Consider the following 27,074-nt stretch of genomic DNA (forward strand, 5'->3'; position numbering starts at 1 on the left):
CAGTACTAATTGTAACAGGCAGAAAATAATAATGATACAATAATTCTGCTGGTTGGGAGCTTCGGTTTATAAAGACTTTTTGCCGAGGAGGAACACTTCAGAGGGGTGAGGCCTGCATGGGACAGATGACAGGAAAGATAATAAAACCCAGGCCTCCCAAATCCTTTGAGGACGTCTCCGTCCTGCCGCTGACTGTAGTTTAAATGTTAAGTGTGGGGATGACTCTGTGAGCTTAGTGGTAATACAAGAAGAAAAGAGGGAAAAATGGCAGGGGAACTATAAATATGAGAGCCAGGTGTGGTGGGAGGTAGAGGCAGGAGGATCAGGAGATCAAGGCTAGCCTGGGCTACATGAAACCCTGTCTCAAAAAACAAACAAACAAGTAATGTTCTTATTACAAAAGCACCCAGAAATGATGAAGGGGTAAAGAAAAGTTCCCGGCCAGGAATGGTAACACATTCCTGTAATCCTAGTACTTGGAAAGCAGAGGCAGGAGGATGGCTGCAAGTTTGAGGCCAGCCTGGTCTACACATTGAGTTCTGGGCCAGCTAGAGATACAGAACAAGAACCTTTCCCGAAAAGAAATTTCCCCGGGAAAGATCAAATCTGTAGCATGTAGCCCTCCAGCCTTTGCCCTCCAAACATGCACGTCGTACGTCTGTTGTCAGTAGCATGGTTTTGCTTGCGAGCTTTGGTCCATGGTTCACTCGTTACTTAGAGTCCCATCTTAGCATTGCAGGGGATGGGTCACACAGTGCACACCTAACCTTCTCATGAAGCAGTTGGATGCCAGTGTTCAGGACCCACCTCTACGTGGGAATGCCAGGCTCTCCTACTTCAGCCCACCCCAGAGAGTCTTGTCTTCCCAACCTTTGCTAAGGGGTGGGGGAGGTAAAACCCGGTGTCTCCCTGTTGGTTTCTGTTGACCATTTATGAAATTCACCAGTGTTCCTTTATTGGCTATTCACGCTTTCTCTTAGACACCAACCCTGTACCTACATATGTAACGCCAAAACCTCAGTTACTTATTTTTTTAAAGGCAGACAGTTGGGAAAATAGAAGAGTGTGTATTGTTGGTGTGGAAATCTTCGTTCTGTCCAGGGCTCTGACAAGGAAGCAGAATTGGGGTTAAGAGCACACGCGTATGAGTCACACAGCAAAGGGTAGATGGCGGCTCAGCGGCTTACTCTCCTGTGACCTTGTCAAGTTCCCTGCGTATAATTGTGTCCATCATCGAAGTGGAGCTGGCAGAGCTGGGACCACAGAAAGTCACAGATGAGGTGCATGAGAGGCATCTGGAACACAACGGGAAAACAGCATGTACTGCAGTTGTTTCTCTCCACAAAGAAAAAAAAAATACTGAAGCACTTCAAAAAAATTAATGATCAAATAGGATGTGAGTTCAAAAGTGAATAGGAAAGGAAACAAACAAACAAACCGTGAGAGAAGCGTTCACCTTCTTTGAAACTAGAAAAGATGTGGACTTACACATCTTGCTCCCCCCACCTCAAGTCAGCGAAAACATTTTCAGGAGCTTCTTCTTGGTGCTGAGTAAGGTGTGGTCAAGCTGAGCCACCCACATTGCTGGCAGCTGTCTAATCCAATCAGGAAACTTATAGAAAGCGATCTGGAAGACACGTCATCACACAAACACGCTCGAAACCTTTGGCCCAGATGTTTCCTCAGGAAGTAATTCAAAATGTGGAAAAACCCACGCGTTCGGTAATGTTTGTGCCAGCCTCGTTTGTAATGGTGGAAAGGGGGCATTTATGTTGTTTACACCAGGGGTAAGACCGCAGCCAAACTACATGGCAGATGCTGTCAGCCGGTTCATTCAGTTGTGCAATCGTATGTGTTTAAGGAGTGTATGTGTGTTCCCACCACTTAGGCTGCCGGTGGTCCCTAGATCTCATGATAATTCATGAATGGATACATTTCTTTGGAAAACAAATAAACAAAAAACTTTGAGCTGGAGTATCCATGGTCAGACTGGTTTAAAAAGTTCTCCTCTAGAGGCTAAGGGATAGCTCAGTGGTAAAGGTGCTGTCTAAGCCGGAGGACTCAAATGTGATCCCTGGATCCGGGAATCCACGTGGGAAAGACCGATGGAGCGGCTCTCCTACAGAGAGCTGGGAGGTGGAGACAGGGCAGTGCTGGCTAGCCCAAACTACACAGGACATCCACAGAAACAAGAGAGACCAGATTTCGAGGCCAACCTGGTCTATAGAGTGAGTTCCAGGCCAGCTTAGTCTACACAGAGAAACCCTGTCTCAGAAAAAACAAAAGAGAAAGAAAGGAAGGAAGGAAGGAAGGAAGGAAGGAAGGAAGGAAGGAAGGAAGAAAGAAAGAGAAAGAAAGAAAGAAAGAAAGAAAGAAAGAAAGAAAGAAAGAAAGAAAGAAAGAAAGAAGAAAGAAAGAAAAAAGGAAGGAAGCAAGAAAGACCCATCTCAGCAAGGTGGAAGGTGGAATATAACTCTGAAACTTGTCTTCTGACTGCAACACATACACCATGGCATGTGACCCACACGTGCGCATGTGGCACACACACACACACACACACACACACACACGCACACGCACACGCACATTCCAAATAGACCATTAAAAAGCATCTTGGGGGGGGCAGGCTGTAGATCACTTGCTTGGCATGGATTCATTGCATCCTTGCAATAAAAGAAAATCCCTACGACTTCCCAAATCTATTCATCTTGGGGTGGAGGGTGGAGGACTTTGAAAATAAGGTGGGCATGGGGGAAGAGGACATATTCTCTCTCATCTGTACTCCAGATTTCAAATACTTTTGGAGGAAGAAAGAACTGCAAATAAGATCGAAGCTTCCCATCTCCAAACCTGGCCACAAGAGGCTCTGTCCACAGTGAGAGCTATCAGAGCTAAGGGAGAGCTCTTTCCTCTGGTCCCCCGGGGCTCCCTTCCTGTCTGTAAGAGTTGCCTGGCAATTATTTCTGGTCCTGATGTGGCGAAGTTATCCAGGTCTGAGCTGTGTTTTGTGGCACAGGAGAATCCTACAGTGTCTGAGGAAGGCAGGCACATGCAGATATGATGGCGCCCCAGTCGCACTGAGCTTTCTGCCGCCTGCTCCTTGGTGGTGAGGGCTTCTTGAGGATGGGTGGAAGGCAGTGATGGCTTCATAATCCCGGTGAGCATGGATAACAGCTAAACTAAGCCACTGGCTGGCTGCAGAAGCCTGGATCTCAGGGCTGGGTTCCCCCTCACCTTGAAAATCAGTCATCGCTGGTTCTTGACTGCAGAGAGCATCCAAAATCCTTGCAGAAGTTTTTTCAATAATGAACACGCCCCCACCCCACCTACCTTGCTCCCATTACTGGGAGGGGTGGTCTGGTAGAAGCCATTCATTATAGCCTCCCTGGTGATTCTGATGAGCATCCCTAAGGAGGAATCAGCCACAGCATGCACACCATGCTCTACAGACTGAACGTTGCCCGGCTGGGGCATTACAGTCCGCAGTGAAGACTAGCTCTCACTTGCACTGCTATCTGTGGTGAGCAAAAATCTTTCCCGGGGCCAGGGAGATGGCTCTGTGGGTAAGAATACTTACTGTACAAGATGAAGATCTGAGTTCAAATCCCCCAAACCTCCATAAAAAGCATGACATGGCTTCAGATGTCTGTATCCCTAGCATTTGCAGGAGTGTGTGTGTGTGTGTGTGTGTGTGTGTGTGTGTGTGTCTCCACAAGGACAGGATCAACCTGGCAGCTCACTGGACAGCCAGCCTTCCAGTTCAGTAGGAGATCCTGTCTCAAAGCAATAAGGTGGAGATCAGTGGCCTCTGCAAGCAAGTATACTGACATATTCATGTGCCTGCAACACACACACACACACACACACACACACACACACACACACGTCTTTCCTATTTGGTCTCACTTGAGCCCCCCAATCTCACGGGAAACAAGCCTCATTCCTCTTCTCAGGACAGACCTTTGAATTCCTAAGGAAGAAATCCCTCAGCTTTAACAAGCTGGAAGCTATAAAAACCCTAAAGAGAAGTCGGCAACACTTTGAAACACCCATGGAACAGCAGTTGGCTTGTGCGCTTGCGGGACGTCTGCAGCTCCTATCAGTTAGGCGAGGCACCACCTCCTGGTGCAAAGCTCAGCTGATTTACCTGGAAGGGTCAAGGGTCAAGGAGGGAAGGGCTGTTTTGCAACCACTGTGTAAGTACATAATGCGCTCCAATAAGAACGGATGACAAGCTCCGGAGGACTGTCACTTCCTGTTAGAAAGCGCTCCTCCATGGAAGCCACCTGTCACGAGTGCTTTATTACGTTCCCGCCCTGAGAGAAAGAAACAGCAGCTGTGGAGTTGGGCTACAGAGGACCACGCATGGCCTGGGATGGGCCAGTGCTTCCAGCCTTTGCGTGGGACTGCGCCTCTGAGCTCTTTACGCACAGAACGCCGCCCGCCGAAGCTTGCTCGCCCGGGCAGCCCAGGCTTGTGATCTTTAGGGTATTGAATTAATCAGCCATCCAGATTTGGGATCCTTAAAAAAGATTTTTATTAGGTCTAATGAAATATTTTTGACATTTATAAAAGATTTTGATTGCTGGGCCTGGTGACACACCTTTAATCCTAGGAGAGGCGAGGAGAACGCCGAGTTAGAGGCCAGCCTGATCTACATAGTTCCATAGCGAGACATTGACTCAGGGGGAAAAAATTGTTGCTTTTCCAAATTCCGAATCTAAGGCCTACAAAAACATATCAAAATCATATCAGCTCTGGCTGGGACCCATGTTCCAGAGTGAGCATTTAAAATGGAGAAGAAGGTGGGAAGATAAGCCCAACTCAGTGTAAAATCACACAAGTGACTCCACTGTGGGAGGTCTTACACAGACAGGACTTAGGAACTGAATCTTGGTAACGTCCATGACAGCCCTGAGGAATTATTCACTGGAGGAAAGCTGTGCAAAACTTTGTGTTAAAAGTCTCAATTTAACTGTCGTCAGGGGGTTACGCTCTTTATGGAGTTTGATAATGCACAAATTGTAAATTGCCTAAATGTAAATACGCTGATGTGACACATTAATTCACATTCCCCATGTGCTATGTCTGATGCCGGAATTGGGATTGGAGGGTATATGTTAGCCGCTTTGTCTGGCTGAAAAACTGCCTTCTCCAGCAGAATTGCTCTTGGCGGCTCTGTTTGGCCAGAAGATCTTAGTGCGGAAAGGAGTCTAAAAGCAGCAGAGAAACGTAATTGATGCGTTGGACTGCACTCGCTTGAACGACATCCAAGTTTCCCACTCGGAGAGCAGATGTTCACAGGCCCCAGAGGCAGAGGGTGGAGGACACAAAATGAGGTGTGAGAAAATACATGACTCAGGAGGAGAGCATGTTTTTCCAAGAGAAAGAAAGGGCTGGAAAGGGCCTGGCTTTCCAGTCCCAACCTCAGGAACCCCAAATGGGGTCCCCTCTCCACTACCAGCAGGCTTAGGCACAGCTGGACTGACATGTGTTTGCTCAGTAATGCTTCAAGTTCTTTAACTAGCCTTGGGCAACCCTGTCCCGTCTGCACCAGGATGTCCTGGACGCCATGCCTTTCACATTAGAACGCACACTTTCCTCCAGGGCTTGTTACTGTATCCCAGGGCTGAGCAAGAGCATTGTTAGGAGCTGTTAGTAATTAAAATTCTTTTGGAGGAGTTAGAATCTGCGTGGAGGGAGGCTGAAATGACACAGGCCAGCGAAGTCTCCCGACTGTACTTGCGTCTTTCTGGCGCCCCCTGGTGGCTGTATGCTGTTAAAGTGAACTCCAGGCTCCCAGCCATCAGCTCCTCAGTGTGTTCGTAAAACCCACTTTCCTGGATGCGGTTTAGCTTGTACTTAGAGGGTCAGAGCGATGCAATCCAGTACTAGTGTAAATGTGCTTTTTTCTCCAGACAAGGACTGCTCTGAGACAGGTGTGGTGGCTTGGCCTGAAGTCCCAGTACTGTGGAGGTTGGAGGCAGAATTATTGTTACTGGCCAGCCTGAACTAGCGTGAGATCTTGCCTGAAAAACAAACAAACAAACAAAAATCTCCCAAGCCCAAAAACCTGATTTTGAAATAGCATTATGAAGAAAACACCAATTCTTACAATTCTGTACTGCAAATTCCTTTTTACATTTTAAAGTAGTGTGTGTGTTTGTATGTGTGTGGGGGTGGGGGGGTGTGCCATGGCATATATGTAGAGGTCAGAGGTCAATTTGTGGGCATCAGTTCTCTCCTTCCATGATGTGGGGATCAAACTTAAGCCATCAGGCTTGGTGGCAAATGACCCTACCCACTGAACTATCTCATCAGCCTGGAGAATATCAGAGAAATTTAACACTTCAGCTTACCATACTAGCACTATAATTTTGAGACTTCATTTTTTTTTCCTTTTAGGAAACAGAAAATGGAGAAAGGGGGCCACAGAAGGACCAACTATGGAAAGTTTTCCAGTACCATCCATGAGAAAACACTGTGCCATGATTCACCTCTTGGTAAGCTGGAGCGGTTGGGGTGCACGTACTTGTTAAAGATCCCTCTGTGAGGTCTGCTCACAGTGAGTACCAGCCTGCCATCTGCCTTTGCCATAGCTCGGCATTTGACTAGGATGGTGTTTGTTAATCTTTTTCAAAACATGAAGAACTAGTAATGGGCCATTTAACTAAGAAATGGCTCAGCAGAATGAAGTACCAATCCTCGCCTCTAGACGGACTCTATGCCTGTCATCATGCTCCGGGCAAGACCCAGAACTGCACCTGGTAAGATTACCAGGCCCGTGGGAGGTGCTGCTGACTCAGTCATATACATCTCACAGAAGCAAAGACAGCTGGGGTGGGAGCCAAGAGGGCGTGAGTACAGGGGACATAATGATGTCAGTCATAAGAGCCTTGCTCCAAAGACAGTGTAGAGCAGAGAAACGTACTCTGGCCAAACTGCTGAGGGTGACAGAGAGATGACCAGGAGGCCTGGTGGTTCAGTGGCGAAGAATACTTGTTGCTCTTGCAGAGGATTAGCATTCCGTTCCCAGAAATCAAGTGTGGGAGGCTCACAAGAAATCTAATGCCCTCTTCTGGTCTCCATGGACACCTGAGCACACACACGCACACACACACACACACACACACACACACTCACATAAATAAATCTTCAAATAATAAGCTTCATGGACTGAACACTTGCTAAACTCAACGCTTATACCAGGAGCTTTCAAAGCCCTTTTAAGGAGGTCCTTCCTTTACTCAATAGTATTGTACTGTAGGGATATAAGGCCAGTGTCATAACACGTCAATAGAGATGCGGTCTTGGAACCCAGTTCCCAGCTACAAAGCCAAAGATAGTTACTAAAGCATGAAACAATGACACTCTCCTCATTAGCTTTGGGTTTCATTTTTGGAAAAAAATGTTTGTTTGTTTTTTTTTTACTTAAAATATCTTACTTTGTTAATCTAGGACGAATTCATTACTTTATTTTCAAAGGGAAAGTATTGCTATGTTGCCTACGTTGTCCCCAGACTCCTGGACACTCCTGCTTCAGTTGGGCAGTGAGGATGACAGGCCGGTGGCCCTCTGCCACTTCTTGTTGCTGTCATTGATGGTGCAGAGGACTGAGCCCAGGGCTTCACACGGGCTAAGAGCTCCTCCACTGACCCACACCCCAGCCCTTGTCATTTTTAAATAAAGTAATAAAGTATTTGTAATGTCTCAGTTTAAACTTAAAAGAATCCTCAGAACTGTTCACTTAGCCTTAGCAAGACCTGGATACTGAAATGGTTTATACTTTACATATCAAGATACCTTTGGGAGCCTATCTGCAGCTGGGGGACTGAATATTCTGTGATGATTTCTTCCTGGGGAGGCTTTTTGTTTTTTGAAACAGGGTCTCATGTGGCCTAGGCTGGCCTCAAATTTCCTATGTAGCTGAGGTTAGCCTTGAACTCCTGATCCTTCTGCCTCTGCCTCCCAAGTGGTAGTATTATGGACTTGAGCAACCACGCTTGCCTTTGGGAGAACTTTTTTATGGTATATAAAATGGTTTATGTTCTCATATACAGTAGATAAAAACCATATGAACACAAGTTATTTATATCCCCCCCTTTAAAAAAGATGTATTTATTTATTTGAAGCAGGGTCTCTCTACATGGCCCTGGCTGTCCTGGAGCTCACTCTGTAGACCAGACTGGCCTCAAACTCACAGAGATCCATCTGCCTCCATCTCCCAAGTGCTAGGATTAAAAGCATGCACCACTATGGCTGGCTTATTTGTTTTTATGTGTATAGTGTTTGACTATGTGGATATATGCATACCACATGCATGCTTCACCCTGGTGGAAGCCAGAGGAGAGTATCAGGTCTCCTGGAACCAGAGTAACAGATGATTGTGAGCTACCATGTGGGTGCTGGGAACAGAACCTGGATCTTCTGCAAGAGCAGCAGATGCTTTTAACTGCTGAGTCTCTCCAACCCTTTGGGTCCTTGATTTTAATGTAAAGAGCACTGGCATAGTATCTTTTAATTATTATAACACCTTTGTAAGATGGGTATTATCTTTATTTTACAGATAAGGAAATACAACTCGAAGAAATTAACTAGCCTGGGTCAAAGACCCAGTATATTAGTTATTGACCACTTCATAATAATGTATCCCAGAACCCAGTGACTCAAAACAGTGACCAATAGTATCTGACAGTTTCTGTGGGTCTGGCACTTGTGGGTTGGATGATCCAGGCACAGGGTCCCCTGGGAGGATGTCGGTCAGAGCTGAGATTGCCTGAAGGCTTGATTAGGGGCCAGAGTGGATCACTCACATGGTCCTTGACAAGGAGACTCCGTGGAGCCTCCAATAGGCCACTGTGCTTGTCACTGAGATGTGACAGTTACCTTATGAGCAAGGGACCTCAGAAAGAGAGGTTATTAGATTGTCATTACTGCTTTATTTTGTTAGATATGAACCCATACTCAAGGAGAGAAGAATCAGACCAAGACCTTCCTTTCCCCCTGTAGTGCTGGAGATGGAATGCAGGGCATTGTACATGCCAGGCAAATGGTCCCTAGGCCAAGGGCCACCTTTCAAAGCAAGTTATCTGCCAGGTGTGGTGGTGCACGCCTTTGATCCCAGCACTGAGGAGGCAGAGGCAGGCGGACCTCTGTGGGTTTGAGGCCAGCCTGGTCTACAAAGTGAGTTCCAGGACAGCCAGGGCCATGTAGAGAGATCCTGCCTCAGTAGATAGATAGAAAGATGATAGATAGATAGATAGATAGATAGATAGATAGATAGATAGATAGATAGACAGATAGATAGAGCAGGTGTCAAAGAATTCATGTAGATATTTTCAGTCACCAATAAGTGGCAGAGCCAGGATTCAAGTCTAGGTCTTTAATCTGTGATTTATGCGTACGACCTCCCCGTCCACAGCCCACAGTGTGCCCAACGGGTTCTAGATCAGCACCAGCTACACATGCCCTCTCCTGTGAGTCCATGAATATCCCATAGGAGGGGACTGTCTTTGTAGTCACCTGGATGACAGAACAAAGTCTCAGCCCTAAGAGAATCTGAGATGAAGAACTTGGGTGTATTGGGGCAAATGTGGAAAAAACCAACTACAAATGCAAGAGGACCCAATAACCCAGTGGACCAAATCCCAAAGTGGTTCAGATCTTCCTTGTGTGTCTATATGGCCTGGGTACATCTGGGGACTTTCACATCAGAAAGATCTCTGTTGTCAGCAGGGGTCCGAGACGACGCCCTTGGTTGGCACCTCCCCCTTGGGAGCACCACTGAGGAAATCACCCTTTGGTGCCTGAGGCACACTGTGCATGTCGGCATTAACTTTCCACGCTTCATGGCTATGCACAGCCAACCTACACAGGCTCTACACACCCTTTTAGGTTCTGACCCGGGGCCCAGCTTCCGTCCTGACTCTGGCACTGGACTGCAGCGGAACAGAGGTGAGGACAGTGGCAATGAGAGTCAGAACTCCCAGAGGGTCTGCGGTGAGGAACCACCAAAAGGTGAGGCCAACTCGGGGACTCCAGAAGGGGTGGGCAGGGACAGTCTTCATTCCCAGGCAAGGAGCTATGCTTTCAACCTTTTCCTTTTAGAATTTCATTATAGATACGACACTCCAGGGCAGGATGACTTAAATCACCGTGGAGGATACACCTCTGCCCAGCCCCACTTCTTACACGAAAATAAAATGTCTTCATCTTGTAAGTACATGTCCTGTATGACCCTCTCTGTGTTAACTGCGGCTCCCAGGCCCTCTCTAGACGGCTGCCTAGGCCTCCTGCACTAACTTGACACTTCCAAATTCAGGTCTATGTGTGGGTGACAAGAGGCTGAGCAGGGGCTGGGGCCTGGGAAGTGCTGGTGGTGGAGACACCACTGTGACGTTAGTGACCACAGTCAAGTTAGCAGCAAGCGTATACTCTGAACCAGTGAGCAGCTGACTTGACTATTCCTATCCCTCCCCAGTGTGTCCTCAGACATACCATTGTCAATTTCCAATGCAAACATTTGCAATATTTGAAAAAAAAAAACAACTGAAACCCCACATTTATTTTTAAAGATGACTAAGGCATAGCACCAACCACTCAAGAAGTTCCCAATTGAAAGGAACTTAGACCCAAGTAAGGAAAGCTCAAAGCAAATAGGGTAGATACTAAAAGCAAGGCCAAAGGATGCTGTGGGGACAGGGAGCAGGGAAGAAGATGCATCTTGTTCCATTCCAGCAGCCAGCCATGACTTCTCTGACAGAGGCACATCCCTTCTCCATCCCTTTAGAAGTTGTCCTCTCTGAGGCGAGCACCAGGCAAAACATTTCTTGCTCTTCACAATTGCCAGTGCCCAAGACCAAAGAATGCCATTTACCTGACTTAGTTAATGGGTCCTCTCCCACACTCCCCAGCTGACAAATTCTCCAATTGGACGTATTCTTCCAAAGGGAGTCACTATGATTCTGCAGAAGCCACAATGTAGAATTCTTCTCCATCTTCTTGGTCTTTGGGGCTCTCCTCTTCCTCCTCCTCCTCCTCCTCCTCCTCCTCCTCCTCTCACCCTCCCGTTCCCCCCTCCACTTCCTTCTTCCTCTTCTATGGTGTTGGGGATGGAACCTGGAGCTTCACCACATGTAAGGTTCTGTTACTGAACTGCACATCCCAGCCCTGGACTTGTTCTTCTAATACACAGTGAAATACACAGAAGTGTGATCCCGAACTCCCTTAGGAAACACAGCAGCTTAGGTGGAGACAGCTTGGGAAGACAGCTTTCCTTCAGCCTTGGGAAGGAACCTTCAGTAAAGGGAGCTGATGGAAATGACGATCGGGTACCTCATCTGAGAGGTTCATTGTCTATCTGCAGACTGCTCCAGAACGGAAACCCACCACACTGTGCTCATTTCAAAGTCTGTGTCCAATAAACTCCAAAACTGAGTTACAGACAGCTGACAATGAGATTGAACTCATAAGCATCTGTGTTCATGAGCCGACATTGGGTGGTCCAGTTGCCTAAATCCAAACCCTTTGGCGTCCACCCTGTCTCCCGTGTTTGAGGAACAGTCTTTGCTGCCCAGTGGGACCCTCTGGAAGGGAGCAAAGCCTCACTATGAGACGCCAGTGCCTAAGACAGGATGAAGAGGAAGGAGGAAGGGGAAGAGGGAAGGGCGGGTCCTTGGAACAGAAGCGTTAGCTACTTTTCTCACTGCAGCCACGTTATTCCTGACAGCAACAACTTGAGGGAGGATTCATTGTGGCTCATGGGATGAAAGGGTAAAGACTGCCACAGTGGAGAGAGCATGATTGTGTGAGTGTGTGTGTGTGTGTGTGTGTGTGTGTGTGTGTGTGTGCCCCGGCTGGAAGCAGAGCCAGCCTATAGCCCATAGCATCTAGCCTCGAGAGAGCCACTTCCTCCAGCCAAGTCCTACCACCACCTAAAGGATCTCCAGCTCCTAAAACATCCCCAACAACGGAACCAAGCATTCAAATGTATGAAGAGTGTTAGGAATGGGGGCGGAAGTGCATCTCATGCACACACTGTAACAGGTTAGGGGTGGGGCGGAAGTGGTCTGATATATATACTGCAACAGTGCAGATTTCTTTTCCCCACTGACTTGTCCCTTTCTGGCGGTCTCCTTGGTTTCCATAGTGACTTCCCATGTTTCTTTTCATCAGTTGGTTTCTCTTCTGGAATTATCTTAATCCAGTGGTTAGTTTCTGACTCCTGAAGCTGGTGGAGAGTCTAGAATTCACTTGGGTTTCACCTTTTGGAAACTGTACCCCCTGCACTTAGTAGCGGAAGTAGAAACTCAGAGCTGTAAACAATGCCTGGTCACACAGTGAACACCCAAGGAATATAAATCCCTTCTCTCTTACCTACTAAGAAATAAATATTTATTTATTTAGTATTTTGAGGCAGGGTCTCCCTTTGTAGCCCAGGCTGGCCTTGGGCTTGTGGCAACCCTCCTGCCTCAGCCTCCTGAACTCTATTGGAGTTTTATGTCAGAGTTTCATGTTGGTCATCATGGTTCACACCAGGAACACCAGTACTCAAGAAAACTACTGTGAGTTCTGAGTTCAAGACCAGCCTGGGATAGAGAGTGAGACTCCATCAACAAACCAGAAATAGGGCCAGCAAGATGACTGAAGTGGTAAAGGCGTTTGCTGCCAAGCCTGCCCACGTGAATTCAGTCCCAGGGACTCACACGGTGGTGAGAACTGACTCCTGCAAGTTGTCCTCTGACCTCTACATGAGTACAGTGGCATGTGTGCACCTGCACAAAATAAATCAATAAACGTAATAAAAATTTAAAGTTGAGCTTCATGAATTCAGAATTCTTGGAAGAAAGTTCTGCTTTCTGTGTTCCTTACATAGTTGTTAAATTTTTACAAACTATTTCATCCACACTGCAAAATTGAGGAAGTGATACATTCCCACCATTTGGAGGTTCCTGTTTTTTAATTTTTGGCAGGCTCTCACTATGTGCCCCGGGCTGCCCTGGAACTTGCAGTGAATACCAGGCTGGCCTCTAACTCAAAGATCTGTGGAGGCCATTTTTGATACTCTGAATTTAATCCCAGCTAACATTTTTCAGCTTGCTCAACATCAAAATGGATCTGTTTCCAGAGAGTAAACTCAGAACCCTTTCAAGATGAGCATGATTCCAGCACAAGGTGAGTAGTTCATTATTACTAAGAACAAAAGCAGAGCCAGATGTGGTGGCTCACATCCATCATCTCTAAACTTGAGAGGCCGAGGCAGGAGGCTTGCCAAAAGGTGAAGTCTAGTCTGGACTCTGTGGTGAGTTTGAGGCCAATGTGGGGTGCAGAGTAAGACTCTAGACACACACACACACACACACACACACAACACACACATGGTCGAGTTTCATTATTCAGGTGCATGCACTGTACCATTAACTACTTAGATAAGATTGCCTGTCCTATGCTGGGGGGGGGGGGATTTGGGAACCTGAGCTCAAAGGAAAAATATGAATGAACTATCAGAGGACATCGGGCTAGATGTGAAGAACATTCTAGACTAAGGCTTTTTGAAGAGAAAAGGCCTTGGGTAAGTTCAGGAACCCGTCAGTGTGTCAGGAGCCCAAAGGGAGGGGCAGGGGCAGGACGGAGCAGGTGGAGGCGGGCTGCTTCAGAACAATGGGAAATGTGTAGAACTGTAAAAGATGACTGCAGTAGGCAGGCTCAGTGGCTGACGGCTGAGATCCCAGCGTTCAGAAGGCGTAGGCCATAGTTCTGGCTAGCCTGGGCAACAGTGAGACCAGGCCAGCTCAGAACAAAACAAGAAGACGACATCACTGTAGCCAGTGAGAAATGAGCAGCGGGTTAGAGGAGCAGAAACCGGAGCCCAGAGGCCGAGCGAGGCAGCAAGGGGAGAGTCCACTGGGACCACGGCAGCTTGACTCGGGGTGATGGCGAGAGAAGCTGGCGCTGGGAGCCCCTTCAGACAAACCAAGAGCAGGGCAGAGCGGTAACAGTTCAGGCCCCTCCCCTGGACGAACTCAAGCCTGAGCCTGCTACCCAGAAAAGCACAGTGATTTAAAATACCACCCTGCAAGGCGGGCATGGCAGGGCTCCCCTGTAATCACAGCTCAGAGGCTGAGGCAAGAGCATGGGAGAGTTTGAGGCAAGCCTGGGCTACAGAGCAAGTACCAGGACCGAGGGGGCTACATAATGAGACTGTCTCAAAAAACGAACAAAAAACAAAAAACAAAAAAACCCCACCAAAACAAGGGGATGAAGTTTGGTTCCCAGCACCGGAACCAGGTGGCTCAGAAATGCCTGAAACTCCAGCTCTAGGGTCCTCTTCTGGCTTCTGTGAACACACACACACACACACACACACACACACACACGCACGCACGCACGCACACGCACACACACACACACACACACACTAATGCACATGTGCGCACATACACACACAAATAAAAAAATAAATAAATCGTTAAAAAAAGAAAATCAAACCAACAAAAGAATGTAGTTTTTGGAGACTTCTTGGGTTTATGTTGTGTCTCTTTCCTTGGAAAAGTTACTTACCCTCCCTGAGACTTCACTTTCCTGGATGTAAAATGGAGATGATAGGACCAGATTCACCAAGACTACATATAAAACACCAAGGATGGTACTTGGCTTAAAAAGTATGGTGGGTCTCAAAGCAAAACAAAATAAAACAAAATCAAAGTGGGATGGAGACCCGGTGGTGGGATGGGAGGGAGCGGATGGTGGGGGGGGGGGTTAGAGAGGGTAGAGGGATGAGTATGATCAGAATGCGTTACACAGATGTGGTACATATATGTATGGAGTTGTGAGTGAACTGTAAAAGACTTAAAACAAGGGATGTACTCAGCAATACCATTAATCCTGTTCAAGGCGCTGGATGATTCCATATGGGGGGAGGACTCCAAGGCCCCCTGGGCTCCCCACTACACTACACTGCCACCCCCGGCCTGGTGTGTTTAATGAGTCAGAAGCCCCTGAGACAGAGTGCTTCTCATCTGGAGGATGGCTCCAATGTGAACTGCAGAACACACACACGTGAAAGACATAGGGGCAGAGACATGCTCTGAGGTCACAGGCACTTGAAGGGACTCCCTAAAGATGCTACTGCTCACAAGTGTCCACCTCCCCCCTCAAAAAAAGACTTAGCTGAGGGACCAAACGCAGGAGGCTCCACACCAGACCTGACTACAGGCAAGTGCTGTGGCAGCCCCTCTTCACATAGGCTAAGGAAACGAACCCCTCAGAGCTATGTAGTAGACGCCTGAACACCAGTGGTCCTGCACTGCATCCATCACGGGCAGACTTAGTATCGGTCCTCAGAGGGCAGCAGGTAGGGTAGGCGGCCCCACTGACTTAAAGAGACACGGCTCTCATTTCCCCTCTGCATTGGCTGCCTTGCCATGCACGATCACTGGTGTGTGAATGAACTCAAGCCCAGGTATTGTCATTGGCAATTTTTTTTTGTGTATTTGTTTTATGATTATGCAGGGTAGAAAGTTAGCCCCCCCAAAAAATGACAAGAGAAGAATCTCTTTGGAGTCTTGGCTCTTTGTGTTCTGGAGGAAACAACACAAAACAAGAGCAGCTCTGGAAAGATGTGCTTCATCGACTGTAGTGACCACTTTTCCCTGAAGCTCAGCTGTGGTTGGCCTTATGGACTATGAGTGCTATGAAAGGCAGGGTCCCTCAACTACACACACACACACACACACACACACACACACACACACGCACATGCACACACAATCGTACGAACACAGGCACGCGCACACTCTTGTGCACACGCTCAAAGCCGTCACTGAGCCTAACGGGAGAGAGTGCATGTGGGCTGTGCCACACACAGCTAACAATGTGCTTTTGTCTTCTAGAAAACATCCCAAGATTTGCCTGACCTGTAACACAGACCCCGCAACACCCCCGACCCACCTCCGCTTCCTCAGGATTCCTGGAATCCAATCCTTATGTGACCGTAATAACACGGAAGAAACAGAATCTAAGGTGAGGACTGAGAAAATCCTTGCAGTTCAGATGTATGGTCTTAAAGAGCACAGAACGGCTAGCTTTCAGAAAATGTGCTAAAAACAATTTTTGCTCAGCACTGACCTAAAAACACAGGGCCTCAACGGCCTCACGGTTTGCATTATTCCTAAACTGGATCCAAAGGAAACTTCTTGGAGAAAGCAGTTGGTGGATGGTTCTTCGGCTGCAGGATTCTCCTGGGCCAGGCTTGAAGGCCGCACTCTGTTCCCGTGACCTTGGTTAGGGGTGCCAGCCCTTTCCTACGCTCAGACTGGGAACAGCAACCCTGGGTTACTTTGATGCGCATGTGCGGTATCCATGCGCACCCCACTCTCGGTTCCCTCCTGGGGTCCCTAAACTCTTCTTTTTCTCTGCAGCAGGAACGGGCCAGCAGGCTGCTGACCCCACCCTCTGACTCATGTTCATCAGTCACGTGCTGTACATCACTCCCTTCCCTTGACAAATACATTCCATCCCGGACTGGTTTCCTAGGCGACCAACCCTCAAAACCAGAAATAAACTGTGTGGAAACGGAATGCTCCAAAAATTCCGTCTTGTAATGTTTAATAATGAGTGAATCCAGTTATCAGAGCCATGAGTAAGTTTTTGTAATTAAAATATGTGGACTTTCCCTCTGTAGATTTTAAACTCGGCTTTGGATCATGCCTTAAAGACAGCAACTGTACTGAAAAAAACCACTGACCAAATGATTAAATCCATTGCAGAGGACCTCGCCAAAGTGCATCGATGGAGGTACCAACTAAGACACTCCTAACTCCAGCCCAGGCAACCAAGGGCTACATTTTTGAGTCTTCTCCAGAGTATTTTACTGATGACACAATGTGGGAAAGATGGCTTTCTAGAGAAAACACTGGAACTGTAAAAAATGAACTACACGAAGTTCTTAAATGAAACAAAAACAAAAACAAAAAGCAAACAGCCCTCTGGCACTTACGTATTTATGTGAAAATGAATCTATGTTCTTCCTAATTCACAGTAAAATAAAAAAATAATAAAACAAACACTTTTATCTATTAGTCTGGAAAGTTTCATAAAATTGTCTTGGCGAGATGGGAAACAGAGCCTCTCATACGCTGCTGCAAAGCAACATGACACCATTCCTCAGCTTACAATGGATTACGTCCTGACAAACTCACGGTAAATTCAAAGGATTTTAAGTCAGTATTGCTGGGAATACGCCAACCTACTTACTGAACGCACTTGCTTAGTAACGTAAGGTAATAATACACCGTCTCTCCTTGCGCCTGCGCAGCGGTCTGGGAGTTGCGGGCTGCGGGTGCCCAGGGGCAGGACAGTCCTGCGCTCTCTTATCATTGGCCTGGGGAAAGGATAAAAATCCAAATTTGAGGACTGGGGAGATGGCTAGCAGGTAAAGGCATTGCAAAATGTGACAACCTGAGTTAGATCCCTGGTACCCACATGGTGGAAGGAGAGAACCAATTCCCAACAGTTGTCTTCTGACCTGTGTATGCTACATACACACACACACACACACACACACACACACACACTGACAATATAACATTTAAAAAATTCCAATTAGAGAGCCAAGCAGTGGTGGCCCACGCCTTTAATCCTAGCACTTGGGAGGCAGAGGCTGGCGGATCTTTGTGAGTTCGAGACTAGTCTGTTTTACAGAGCGAGATCCAGGACAGGCTCCAAAGCTACACAGAGAACCCCTGTCTCGAAAAAACAAAAAGAAACAAAATTCAAATTAGAGATAGTTTCAATGGAATGCATACCAGTTTTGCACTGTCATTTAGTTGAAAAAAAGTATAAGTTCAACCATTGCTAAATTGAGGACTGGATTTACAGAATTCCAAAAAGCACTTACCTGACCAGCAATCCCTCTGCTAGGAACTTACGGGAAACTCACAGACAGCTGGAAGTGTGCTACCAAACACACACAAGAAGGGCCACCCATTCACCCAGTGTCCTGTATGGTGACTGGGAGTTGTGGCATCTCAGGACAATGGCCATATTGTCTTGGGCAACACAAGCTGTACTTCTGCAAAAAGGTCTGCAGCCACAGGTCGAGCATGCTCTCATCCCCTGTCATTTCTGCTGGGTTTCTCTTCCTAACACAAGGGACAGACACTCAGTGGCCAGAGCTCAGCCCTCACATGCTGATGTCGAACTTAAACGGGGCTCAGCTGAAAAGCAAAGTGTAAGGCTAGCCCAAAAGAAGTGGGTGCTAGGCAAAGTATTTTGAGAATAGGAAGCTGTAACAAATCTTAAAAGATCTTATTAATAAAAAAAAACCCGGAGCCAGATATTGGGGTGAAAGCTGAAAGATCAGAGGAATAGAACAAGACACTACAAGGTCTTACTGCTAGGAAATCCTCAGCCCAAGAAAACTACTTCTGGTATACTCATAACTTATATACCTTTCTGTGCCCTGCCATCTTACTTCCTCTCTCCGCCCAGCTACATCACTTCCTCTTTCTGCCCAGCTCAATCACTTCCTGTCTGTCTGTACAGACCTCCAGACCTCTATGGTTAACTAGTGCTGGGATTAAAGGAATGTACCACCACACCTGGCTCTGTTCCCAGTGTGGCCTTGAACTCACAGAGATCCGATGAATCTCTGCCTCCCGAATGCTAGGATTAAAGGCATGTGCTACCATTGCCTGACTTCTATGTTTAATATAGTGGCTGGCTTTGTCCTCTGATCCTCAGGCAAGCTTTATTTGTTAGAGCACAAATAAAATATCACCACAGGAAGCAACTTTGAACACATAAAAATGGTGGGGATTTGTGTCAGATGGCGTCTTTACCAGTTTCCTTGAAGGTGAAACTTCTTTGCATCACTTAACAGAAAAGACAGGACATTCCACCTGCCTTTCCCACAGTAGGTAACGAGGGACATTCTGCAGACACTGGAGAGAATGAGGTGGAGAGAACAAGAGCCAGTTGTGGTGGTGAGGTGTGTAAATCTGATGGGCGGGCCTAGGAAGGCATTTTCAGAGACTTTAACTGTGGCAGGAAGAACCTCCCTAAACGGAGGGCACTCCTGGTGGGCTGGGGTCCTGGGCTGAGTAACAGAAGAAGAAATCGGAGTGGCCACAGCCATCTCATCGCTTCCCGGCTGGGAACGGTGTGACCTGCCGCCTCACCGTCCTGCTGTCCACGATGGGCTGGAACCCTTCTTACACCACGAACCAGACTAAAACTTCCTTCTCGACCTTGATTTTGTCAGGGCAATGAGAAAAATAACCACTACAGAAACCAGGCACCGAGAGCTGGGGCTGTTGCCGAGATAAACCCGACCCTGTGGCTGACAGACCTTTGGAACTGGTTTGAGAGAAGAATGTGGAGGAGTAGGGCCCTGTCAGCTACACAAATGCTAGGGTGGCCTAGCCGAGCTTAGAGCCCTTCAGGTGGGGGAGGAAAAGTCTCAGAAAGCTGAGAGAAATGTGGACGATGGGGTTTCAGAGGGGAGCAAGGGCTCTACTGGGAACTGGCCTAGCGACCTTCATGTCACATGCTGGTCAAGAATCTGGCCGCATCCTTTCTTCCCGTGTCTTGAGAACTCCAGTGAGGTGGAATTAAGGAACCGAAACATACATTATGTTGGTTAGCTGTCCTGTGCTCTTTAAATGTGTTGATAGTGCACTCTGAGTGAAGAGGGCTCTCTTGTGCCAGACTCCAGTATGTTTGGTCCAGTGTCCTCCAAAATTCCCTGGCCTGAGCCTTCCTTCCCACCTTAGTTCAACTCTAGAAATAATCTCACAGACATGCCCACACATGTCTCCTCAACAGTTCCAAGATTAACTGTCACAAGTCCTCTCTCCACAACCTGACACCCAAACACACTTTTTTAAAAAGCGTAACATTCCACTCCTGGTCCCTAACGCCTCATGTTCACATAACACAAAATGAATTTAGTCCATTCCTAAACATCCCCAAACTACAGTCACCTGAGAAGAAGGAGCCTCAGCTGAAGAACTGCCTCCATCAGATTGGCCTGTGGGCACATCTACGGGGCATTTTCTTGATGAATGATTCATGTGGGAGGGCCAAGCCCACTGTGGGCGGTGCTACCCCTGGGCAGGAGGTTCTTCATTGTATAAGAAAGCAGGCTGAGCAAGCCAAGGGGAGCAAGCCAGTCAGCAGCATTCTTTCATGGTATCTGTCAGTTCCTGCCTCCAGGTTCCTGCCGTGACTTCCCTGGATGACTGTAAGCCAAGGAAATCCTTTCTCCCCTAAGTCACTTTGGTCATGGTGTTTATCACAGCAGTAGTGGTCTGAGGTAAGTCCACCAGAGAACACACACAGACATTCTCAAAGCGGAAAGTCTTTGTCACCTGCCAGCAGCTTCGTGGGGAACCTGCCCAAATCATACAGCCCTGATCCCACATTTCTTTGTCTTTCCTTTCTTTCTTTTCTTTTCTTTCTTTTTCTTTCTTTCTTTCTTTCTTTTCTTTCTCTTTCTTCCTTTCTCTCTTTCTTCCTTTCTCTTTCTTTTCTTTCTTTCTTTCTCTCTTCCTTTCTCTCTCTTTCTTTCTTTCTTCCTTCCTTTCTTTCTTCCTTTCTTCCTTTCTTCCTTTCTCTCTTTCTTCCTTTCTCTCTCTCTTTCTTTCTTTCTTTCTTCTTCTTCTTCTTCTTCTTCTTCTTCTTCTTCTTCTTCTTCTTCTTCTTCTTCTTCTTCTCTCTCTCTCTCTCTCTCTCTCTCTCTCTCTCTCTTCTGTTTTTTTGGTTTTTTTCAAGACAGGGTTTCTCTGTGTAGCCCTAGCTGTCCTGGAACTTGCTCTGTAGACCAGGCTGGCCTCAAGCTGACAGGGATCCACCTGCCTCTGCCTCCCTAGCGCTGGAACCAAAGGCGTGCACTGCTGCCGCCACCGCCGCCACTGCCACCACCTGGTAGTTGTCTTTTAAGCACAGCATCTATATCCTGTTTGGCAAGAACAGTTAGCTAGAAGCAGAACTACAGAAGCCAAACAGCAAGGTTAGCGTATTTAGGGACTTTCCTGGATCCTGGAACCATGGTCCCGGTCTTTGATGGATTGTGTCTTTGTTGCTGTTTGGGCTGGTGTTGGAGCTACACGCTGAGTTCTAAGGTCAGAATGGTGTCTCTAACATGGCATCAGTTGTGCTAACGCCTGGGGGCTGTTACAACAGAAGACCATTATACTCATTATGCCCACCTCCCCCATTCCCCCCCACCGCCACATTCCTCCCTTTTGGGATGATATGTACTCTACACCACTGTGCGCCTGAAGTGTGTAGCGTGCTGATTTTATAGGGTTTACAGTTTCAAGAGACTGCTTTCAGTCTCGGAGGAGACTCTCAGAGCCCCGTCAACCTGAGCTGACATGGAAAAGCCCCCTCTGCTTCACCACAGAACGACACTGGGACAGCATGTTGAGGGATGGACTAAATGCAGTTTGCATGAGATGAACATGAGACTTGGGGGTCTAGGAGTGGAATGTTATGATTTTAAACAATGTGTTTGGGTGTCAGGTTGACAAGGGGCAGGCTTGTGACGGTTAATCTCAATTGTCAACTTGACAGGACTCAGAACTGCTTAGGAGACAGCTCCTGGGAATGTCTGTGCGGGCATTCTAGAGTTGAACTGAGGTGTGAAGATCCACCCTGAATGGCGCCCTCCATGGGCTGGGGTCCTGCACTGGGTAAATAGGAAGTGTGTGGGGCATCGGTGTTCATCGCTCTGTTCCCGACTGTGGCTGCAACGTGACCAGACGCCTCACACTGCTACTGTCACACTTCCTGGCCATGACAGGCTGAACCCGCAAAACTGTGAGCAACATAAACCCTTCCTTCCTTCCTTAGGTTGCTTTAGTTAGGTGTTTTGTCAGCAACAAGGGAAAAAAGTAACCGATATGACAGCAAGAGATACAGGCACCTGACAGTATGTGCAGAGACGCCATTTGTGTACTGTTTTACAGGGCTTGTATATTTTCTAGAACGACACACAAAAACCTTAAGTGAATTATATGAAATAAAACTGAGTTTGGGAAAAGAAGGAATTTCTGCTCCCCCTCCTTTCCTGTTCTGTGTGGGGTTCTTGTGTTATTTCTGTATTGGTTTGCTTTCTGCTTGGGTAGGGTGGCGGATCATTGATTTGGCCCACACTTCCCAATCAGTCTGTCACTGAGGTTAGACAGAGCCGGCACAGAGGCGGGAACTTCAGAGCAACACTGCTTACTGGCTTGCTTTCTTATGCAACCCTGGATGACCTGCCCAGGGGTGGTATCACCCACAGTGGCTGGGCCTTCCCACACCAACCAGTCATCACAAAAATGTCCCACAGACATGTCCGTGGACCAATTTGGAGTCAATTCCTCAACCGAGGGTCCCTTTTTCCAGGTGACTCGTTTGTGTCCAGTTGACAAAAACTAACCAGAACTATGTTTATAGTATAGTTGTTTAATGATCTCTTGAACTCAAGAATTAAGTGACAGTCCTAAATAACATTTTAGAAAATAAGTCATTAAAATTGCTTATCAGGGCTTGTATTAGTCAGGGTTTTCTAGAGGAACAAAGCTTATTAAATGAACACACACACACACACACACACACACACACACACACACACTCACGGGGTTTATTAGACTGGTTTACAGGCTGGGATCCACCTAGTCCAACAACGGCTGTCTACCAATGGAAGGTCAGAGAACTGAGTAGCTGCTCAGTCCATCAGGCTGGATGTCTCAGCTGGTCGTCAGTATACACAGGAATCCCAAAGAATAGGCCAGGGAAGGAATGAACTTGCCAGTGAGAGCTAGAGAAAGCATCAAAGTGTGTGGGCTTCCTTCTTCCGCGTCCTTTATACGGGCTGCCAGTGGAAGGTGTGGCCCAGATTTAAGGTGGCTCTGCCCACTTCAAATGATTAAGGAAAAGATAAATCCCCCACGGGTGTACCTAAGCGCTTGAGTAGTCAAGTGACCACAGCCAAGAACAGCTACCACAGGGCTTATGAAAATTAGTAACATTCCCCACAGAACACCAGAAGAGCTTCTGAGCTCTCATTCAAATATCTTATCTTTCTTTGTTGTTATCATTAGCGTGTGCGCACGCGCATTGGTGCACCTGTACCACAGTGCACATGTGAAGGTCAGAGGACAACTCTGTGGAGCTGGTTTTCTCGTCCCACCTCTGTGCGGGTTCTGGGAATTAACGAAGGTCACCAGGCTAGCCAGGCAAGTGTCTCTACCCCTCTGACCCATCCTGCTGTCCTTTAAGCTCCTCCTTTATAATGACAGAGTGGCGGATTATTGCCACACGGCCCCCCCCCCCCCCCCCCCCACCCCCCCCCCCGCCCAATCCTCCAAACTCCATCACCTACACATTCAACTATAGGTTTCCCACCCCCAGCTCAGCTCAGCGGCTCTGAGAAGGCGGGAACACCTCCCTTGAGGTCTTCGTACTAAGGGAGGCAGCTGCTATTTGTCTAGCTCAGAGCAGCTATTTCTAGTCTAGCTTGAGGAACCTCTTCTAGGTTCAGGGTTCCTAGAGATAACGTAGAGGTTCGACTGAAGGTAACTGACTGTGTGGCTACGTTTAGTCAGGCCGAGGCACTGCAGGAGACAGCAAAGGCCTATGGCAGTAGCCTGAGAGCGGGAAGGGAGCATCAACTGTGCACTGTCAAAATTGACGGAGGTAGCTGGGTGTGACGGGCACGCCTGTGATCACAGCACTCAGGAGGCAGAGGCAGGCAGACCACAGCATGTTCCAGGCCAGCCTGGTGCACATAGTAAGTTTCAGGCTAGCCAGGGCTCTAGTAACAAGACTTGTTTAAAAAAGCAGAGTGAGGGCCAGGCAGTGGTGGCGCACGCCTTTAATCCCAGCACTTGGGAGGCAGAAGCAGGTGGATCTCAGTGAATTCGAGGCCAGCCTGGTCTACAAAGTGAGTTCTAAGACAGCCAGGGCTACACAGAGAAACCCTGCCTTGAAACAACAACAACAACAAGCAGAATGAGGCGGGGTCTTTTTTTTTTAACCAAGCTCAACCTACCAGACTAGAATGAAGCCTTGTGCCAGGTGCTAAGCAGTCAAGCTGAACTTTAAAACTGGCCAGTTATTTATTTTTAAACAGGGGACTGACTCTCAGTCATCAGTCAGACGAGGGCTGGTCAACCTGTGCTAGCATGACAAAGAAATCCCTGCTTTGCCCTCAGTTGTCAACTAGGAAAGTAGCAGCTGCCGTCTCCGTTCCTTCCGGCTCTCCGACTGTAGGCTCACTCGTCCACTCAGCTCTTCTATGCTTTTCATGCTACCCAGTCCATGGACGCACCGAAAGCCAATCAGATCATCAAACTTATATTCCCTGAAAAAAATCTTTTTGATAAAATCGTCAGTTTTTTTTTTTTTTTTAATTGTTAGTTTTGCAGGGCTATAACCCAAGTACTTGACAGAAACAACTCAGGGAGGAAGGGATTCCTTCGGCTCACGGTCTCTGAGGCTTTCAGATCATCACAGCCCGGGAGGTGTGGTGGATCTCAGGATGGGGGAGTGTGACAGAGGCTGTTCTAGTCACGGTGGCCCAGGAAACAGAGCGTACAGCAGGGACCTGAGGCCAAGGATCGGCTTCAACGGCCCACCACTCCCAACAGCCTGCTCCTTTCAGGTTGGCCCTTCCTCTTAAAGGTTCCTCAGTTTCCTAAAATGACACCAGCAACTCGGGAACTCATATTTAAAACATGGTCTATGAGAACACTTCATTTGAGACTGTAACATAGGCAATGCTCTTAAAAGGTTCTGGGAAAGTGCCAGGCTCCGACTTTCAGGGGCACTTGTTAATTCTGTAACTTGGGCTGTCTCTCCACAAAGCATAAGTGCATTTAACTATAACTTGGCAATCCATTCTGTATGCTAAGTATCATTATCCCACCCTCAGGTTGAAACTTGCACCCTTCTGGGCTGCTGAGATGGCTGAGGAAGGGCACCTTCTGCCAAGCTTGGCAACCTGAGCTGGATCCCCAGAATCTGCAGGTGGAGAGAGCTGACTCCCACAGTGGTACTCTGACCTTCCCCCACACTAGCCCTCCACAGGAAATAAAAAATAGCTGAAAATTTAAAGCTGTGCACTTTGTGCTGGAGAGATGCCTCAGGAGCGGTTAAGAACACTGGCTGCTCTTCCAGAGGACCTGGGTTCAATTCCCAGCACCCACATGGCAGCTCACAACTGTTTGTCTGTAGCTCCAGTTCCAGGGGATCCAACACCCTCTCTGGCCGCTGTGGGCACAAGGCATGCACATGGTACACAGCCATACTTGCACACAAAATACTCCTACAAATAGTTATAATATATATATATTTTTAAATTGTACACTTCTCTGGCTCAGTTTAAACTTTTTTTATGTTCTTAACATTTGGGTTCATCCCTCTGAGACCCAGATAAAGTCACCAAGCCTCCTTTTCCTCATGCTCTGCCCTCCTACAAAAAGGGATATTGGTACTTACATAATTCTGCACATTTTTTAAAGCATTCATGGATACGGGCTGGAGGGATGGCTCAGCAGCTAAGAGTGCTGGCTGCTTTTCCAGAGGGTCCTGGTTTGACTTCGGGACCCACGTGGTGGCTCACAGCTTCTGTAACTGCTGTTCCAGGGGATCCAGGGAACGCCCTCTTCTGGCCTCCACAGGCACTGCCCTCACATGGCGCACAGGTGAGACAACAAAATAAAAACAAATCATAAAAAATAAAGATAAAAAATCCGGACTCCTTGAAACAAGCCCATGGAATACTGCAAATTCAATCTTTTTTTTTAAAATATAAAACATGCCCCATCTTTGTCTTATTAAATCATACTCTAAGTGTAATTTTTCATTTCCCCAATGACTGGGTCATTATGAGCACTCACTAAAACACAGCTAATTTAAGAAGTAAAGGGATGGGGCAATGCCATTAAAGACAGTGACCCTGTCTCAAAAAAGAAAAAAAAAGTTCTGGGAAAGCACCCACCAAGTTCTGATCTGAGGGGGACTCGCTCAATCTGTCACCTGTGCTCCCCTGTCTCCGAGCTCAGGGATGTCCTTTCTTCTAATTCTGTTCCACTGGCAAACCAGAAAGACCAGCGAGTTATGTAAAACTATTTCTGATACTGAGTCCAGGGCTCTTCCCTGCCTGAGGCCGGGTTGGCTATCAACAGTTGCTCCAGTCTCCTCCAGTGTCCTTAAAATAGTGAAGCTAGATCATGAAGTCTTCAGGAAACAAACTCTCTGGGTATCCTTTTCTATTTCTTAAAGATTTATTAACTTTAGCTTATGTGTATGAATGTTTTGTACCCTTGTAGTAAGCACACCATATGTATGTGGCAGCCACTTCTGTGGATACTGGGACTTGAACTCTGGTCGTCTGGAAGGGACATGCTCTTTAAAAAAAATCTAAAAGCTTTTATTGATTTTTTGTGGATTTCATATCATGCACTCCGATCCTACTTATCTCCCGTCTCCGAGAATCCATCCCCTGACCTTAAAACCTCCCCCGCCAATTAAAACCAAATTTAAAAGAAAAACCAAAAACCAAACCAAACAAAGAAACAAACAAAACCCCCAAAACAACAGCAGCAGCAGCAGCAGCAACAACAACAGAAAACAAACCACACACACACAAAAAGAAGACTCTTGTCACGGAAGCTCAGTGTGGCCCGCTAAGATAGTTTACCCGCCAGTCATCCATATTGTAAGTGTTCGTTGTCACGAGTCATTGGTCTGGCTGGAGGCCTCTGGTCTCCGCTACACCACCAATAATAGGCTCTCACTGGGGCTCCTCTTGGATATCCTGCTGTTGCCCTGCATCCTGGAGATCCTGTTGTTTTGGGGCTGTAGGTCCGTCCCCTTCACATGCTCCAAAAGTTCATAGATTGGTGGATGTTGGGGTGGGCCAACTCATAGCCCTGGTTCTGGGCCTGGATGGTAGCTGGGTTGGTCAGCCCACCAGCTTTCCCTCATCACTACCTAGGTGAGCTTTCCAGCTCTTCCTCGGCTAGCTCACCCAATGCAGCCTGCAGCAAGGAGGAGGCCAGTTCTCCTGTGCTCAGGTCCTC

General features: G+C 47.4%; 1 protein-coding gene across 1 annotated transcript in view; it reads left to right on the forward strand.

The window, feature by feature from the left end:
* The window catches only part of Aknad1 (AKNA domain containing 1), a 35,102-nt gene extending 18,024 nt beyond the window's left edge, over positions 1 to 17,078 (forward strand). Inside the window, exons 7-12 of the mRNA XM_059266110.1 lie at positions 6,406 to 6,503; positions 9,895 to 10,017; positions 10,108 to 10,215; positions 13,095 to 13,173; positions 15,891 to 16,020; positions 16,682 to 17,078. Of these exons, the coding sequence (XP_059122093.1) occupies positions 6,406 to 6,503; positions 9,895 to 10,017; positions 10,108 to 10,215; positions 13,095 to 13,173; positions 15,891 to 16,020; positions 16,682 to 16,816 (673 nt within the window). The 3' untranslated portion in view covers positions 16,817 to 17,078. The remainder of the gene's footprint in view (positions 1 to 6,405; positions 6,504 to 9,894; positions 10,018 to 10,107; positions 10,216 to 13,094; positions 13,174 to 15,890; positions 16,021 to 16,681) is intronic.
* Positions 17,079 to 27,074: the final 9,996 nt, after the last annotated feature.

The sequence above is a fragment of the Peromyscus eremicus genome, chromosome 6, assembly GCF_949786415.1.
Source record: "Peromyscus eremicus chromosome 6, PerEre_H2_v1, whole genome shotgun sequence".
Lineage (NCBI taxonomy): Eukaryota > Metazoa > Chordata > Mammalia > Rodentia > Cricetidae > Peromyscus > Peromyscus eremicus.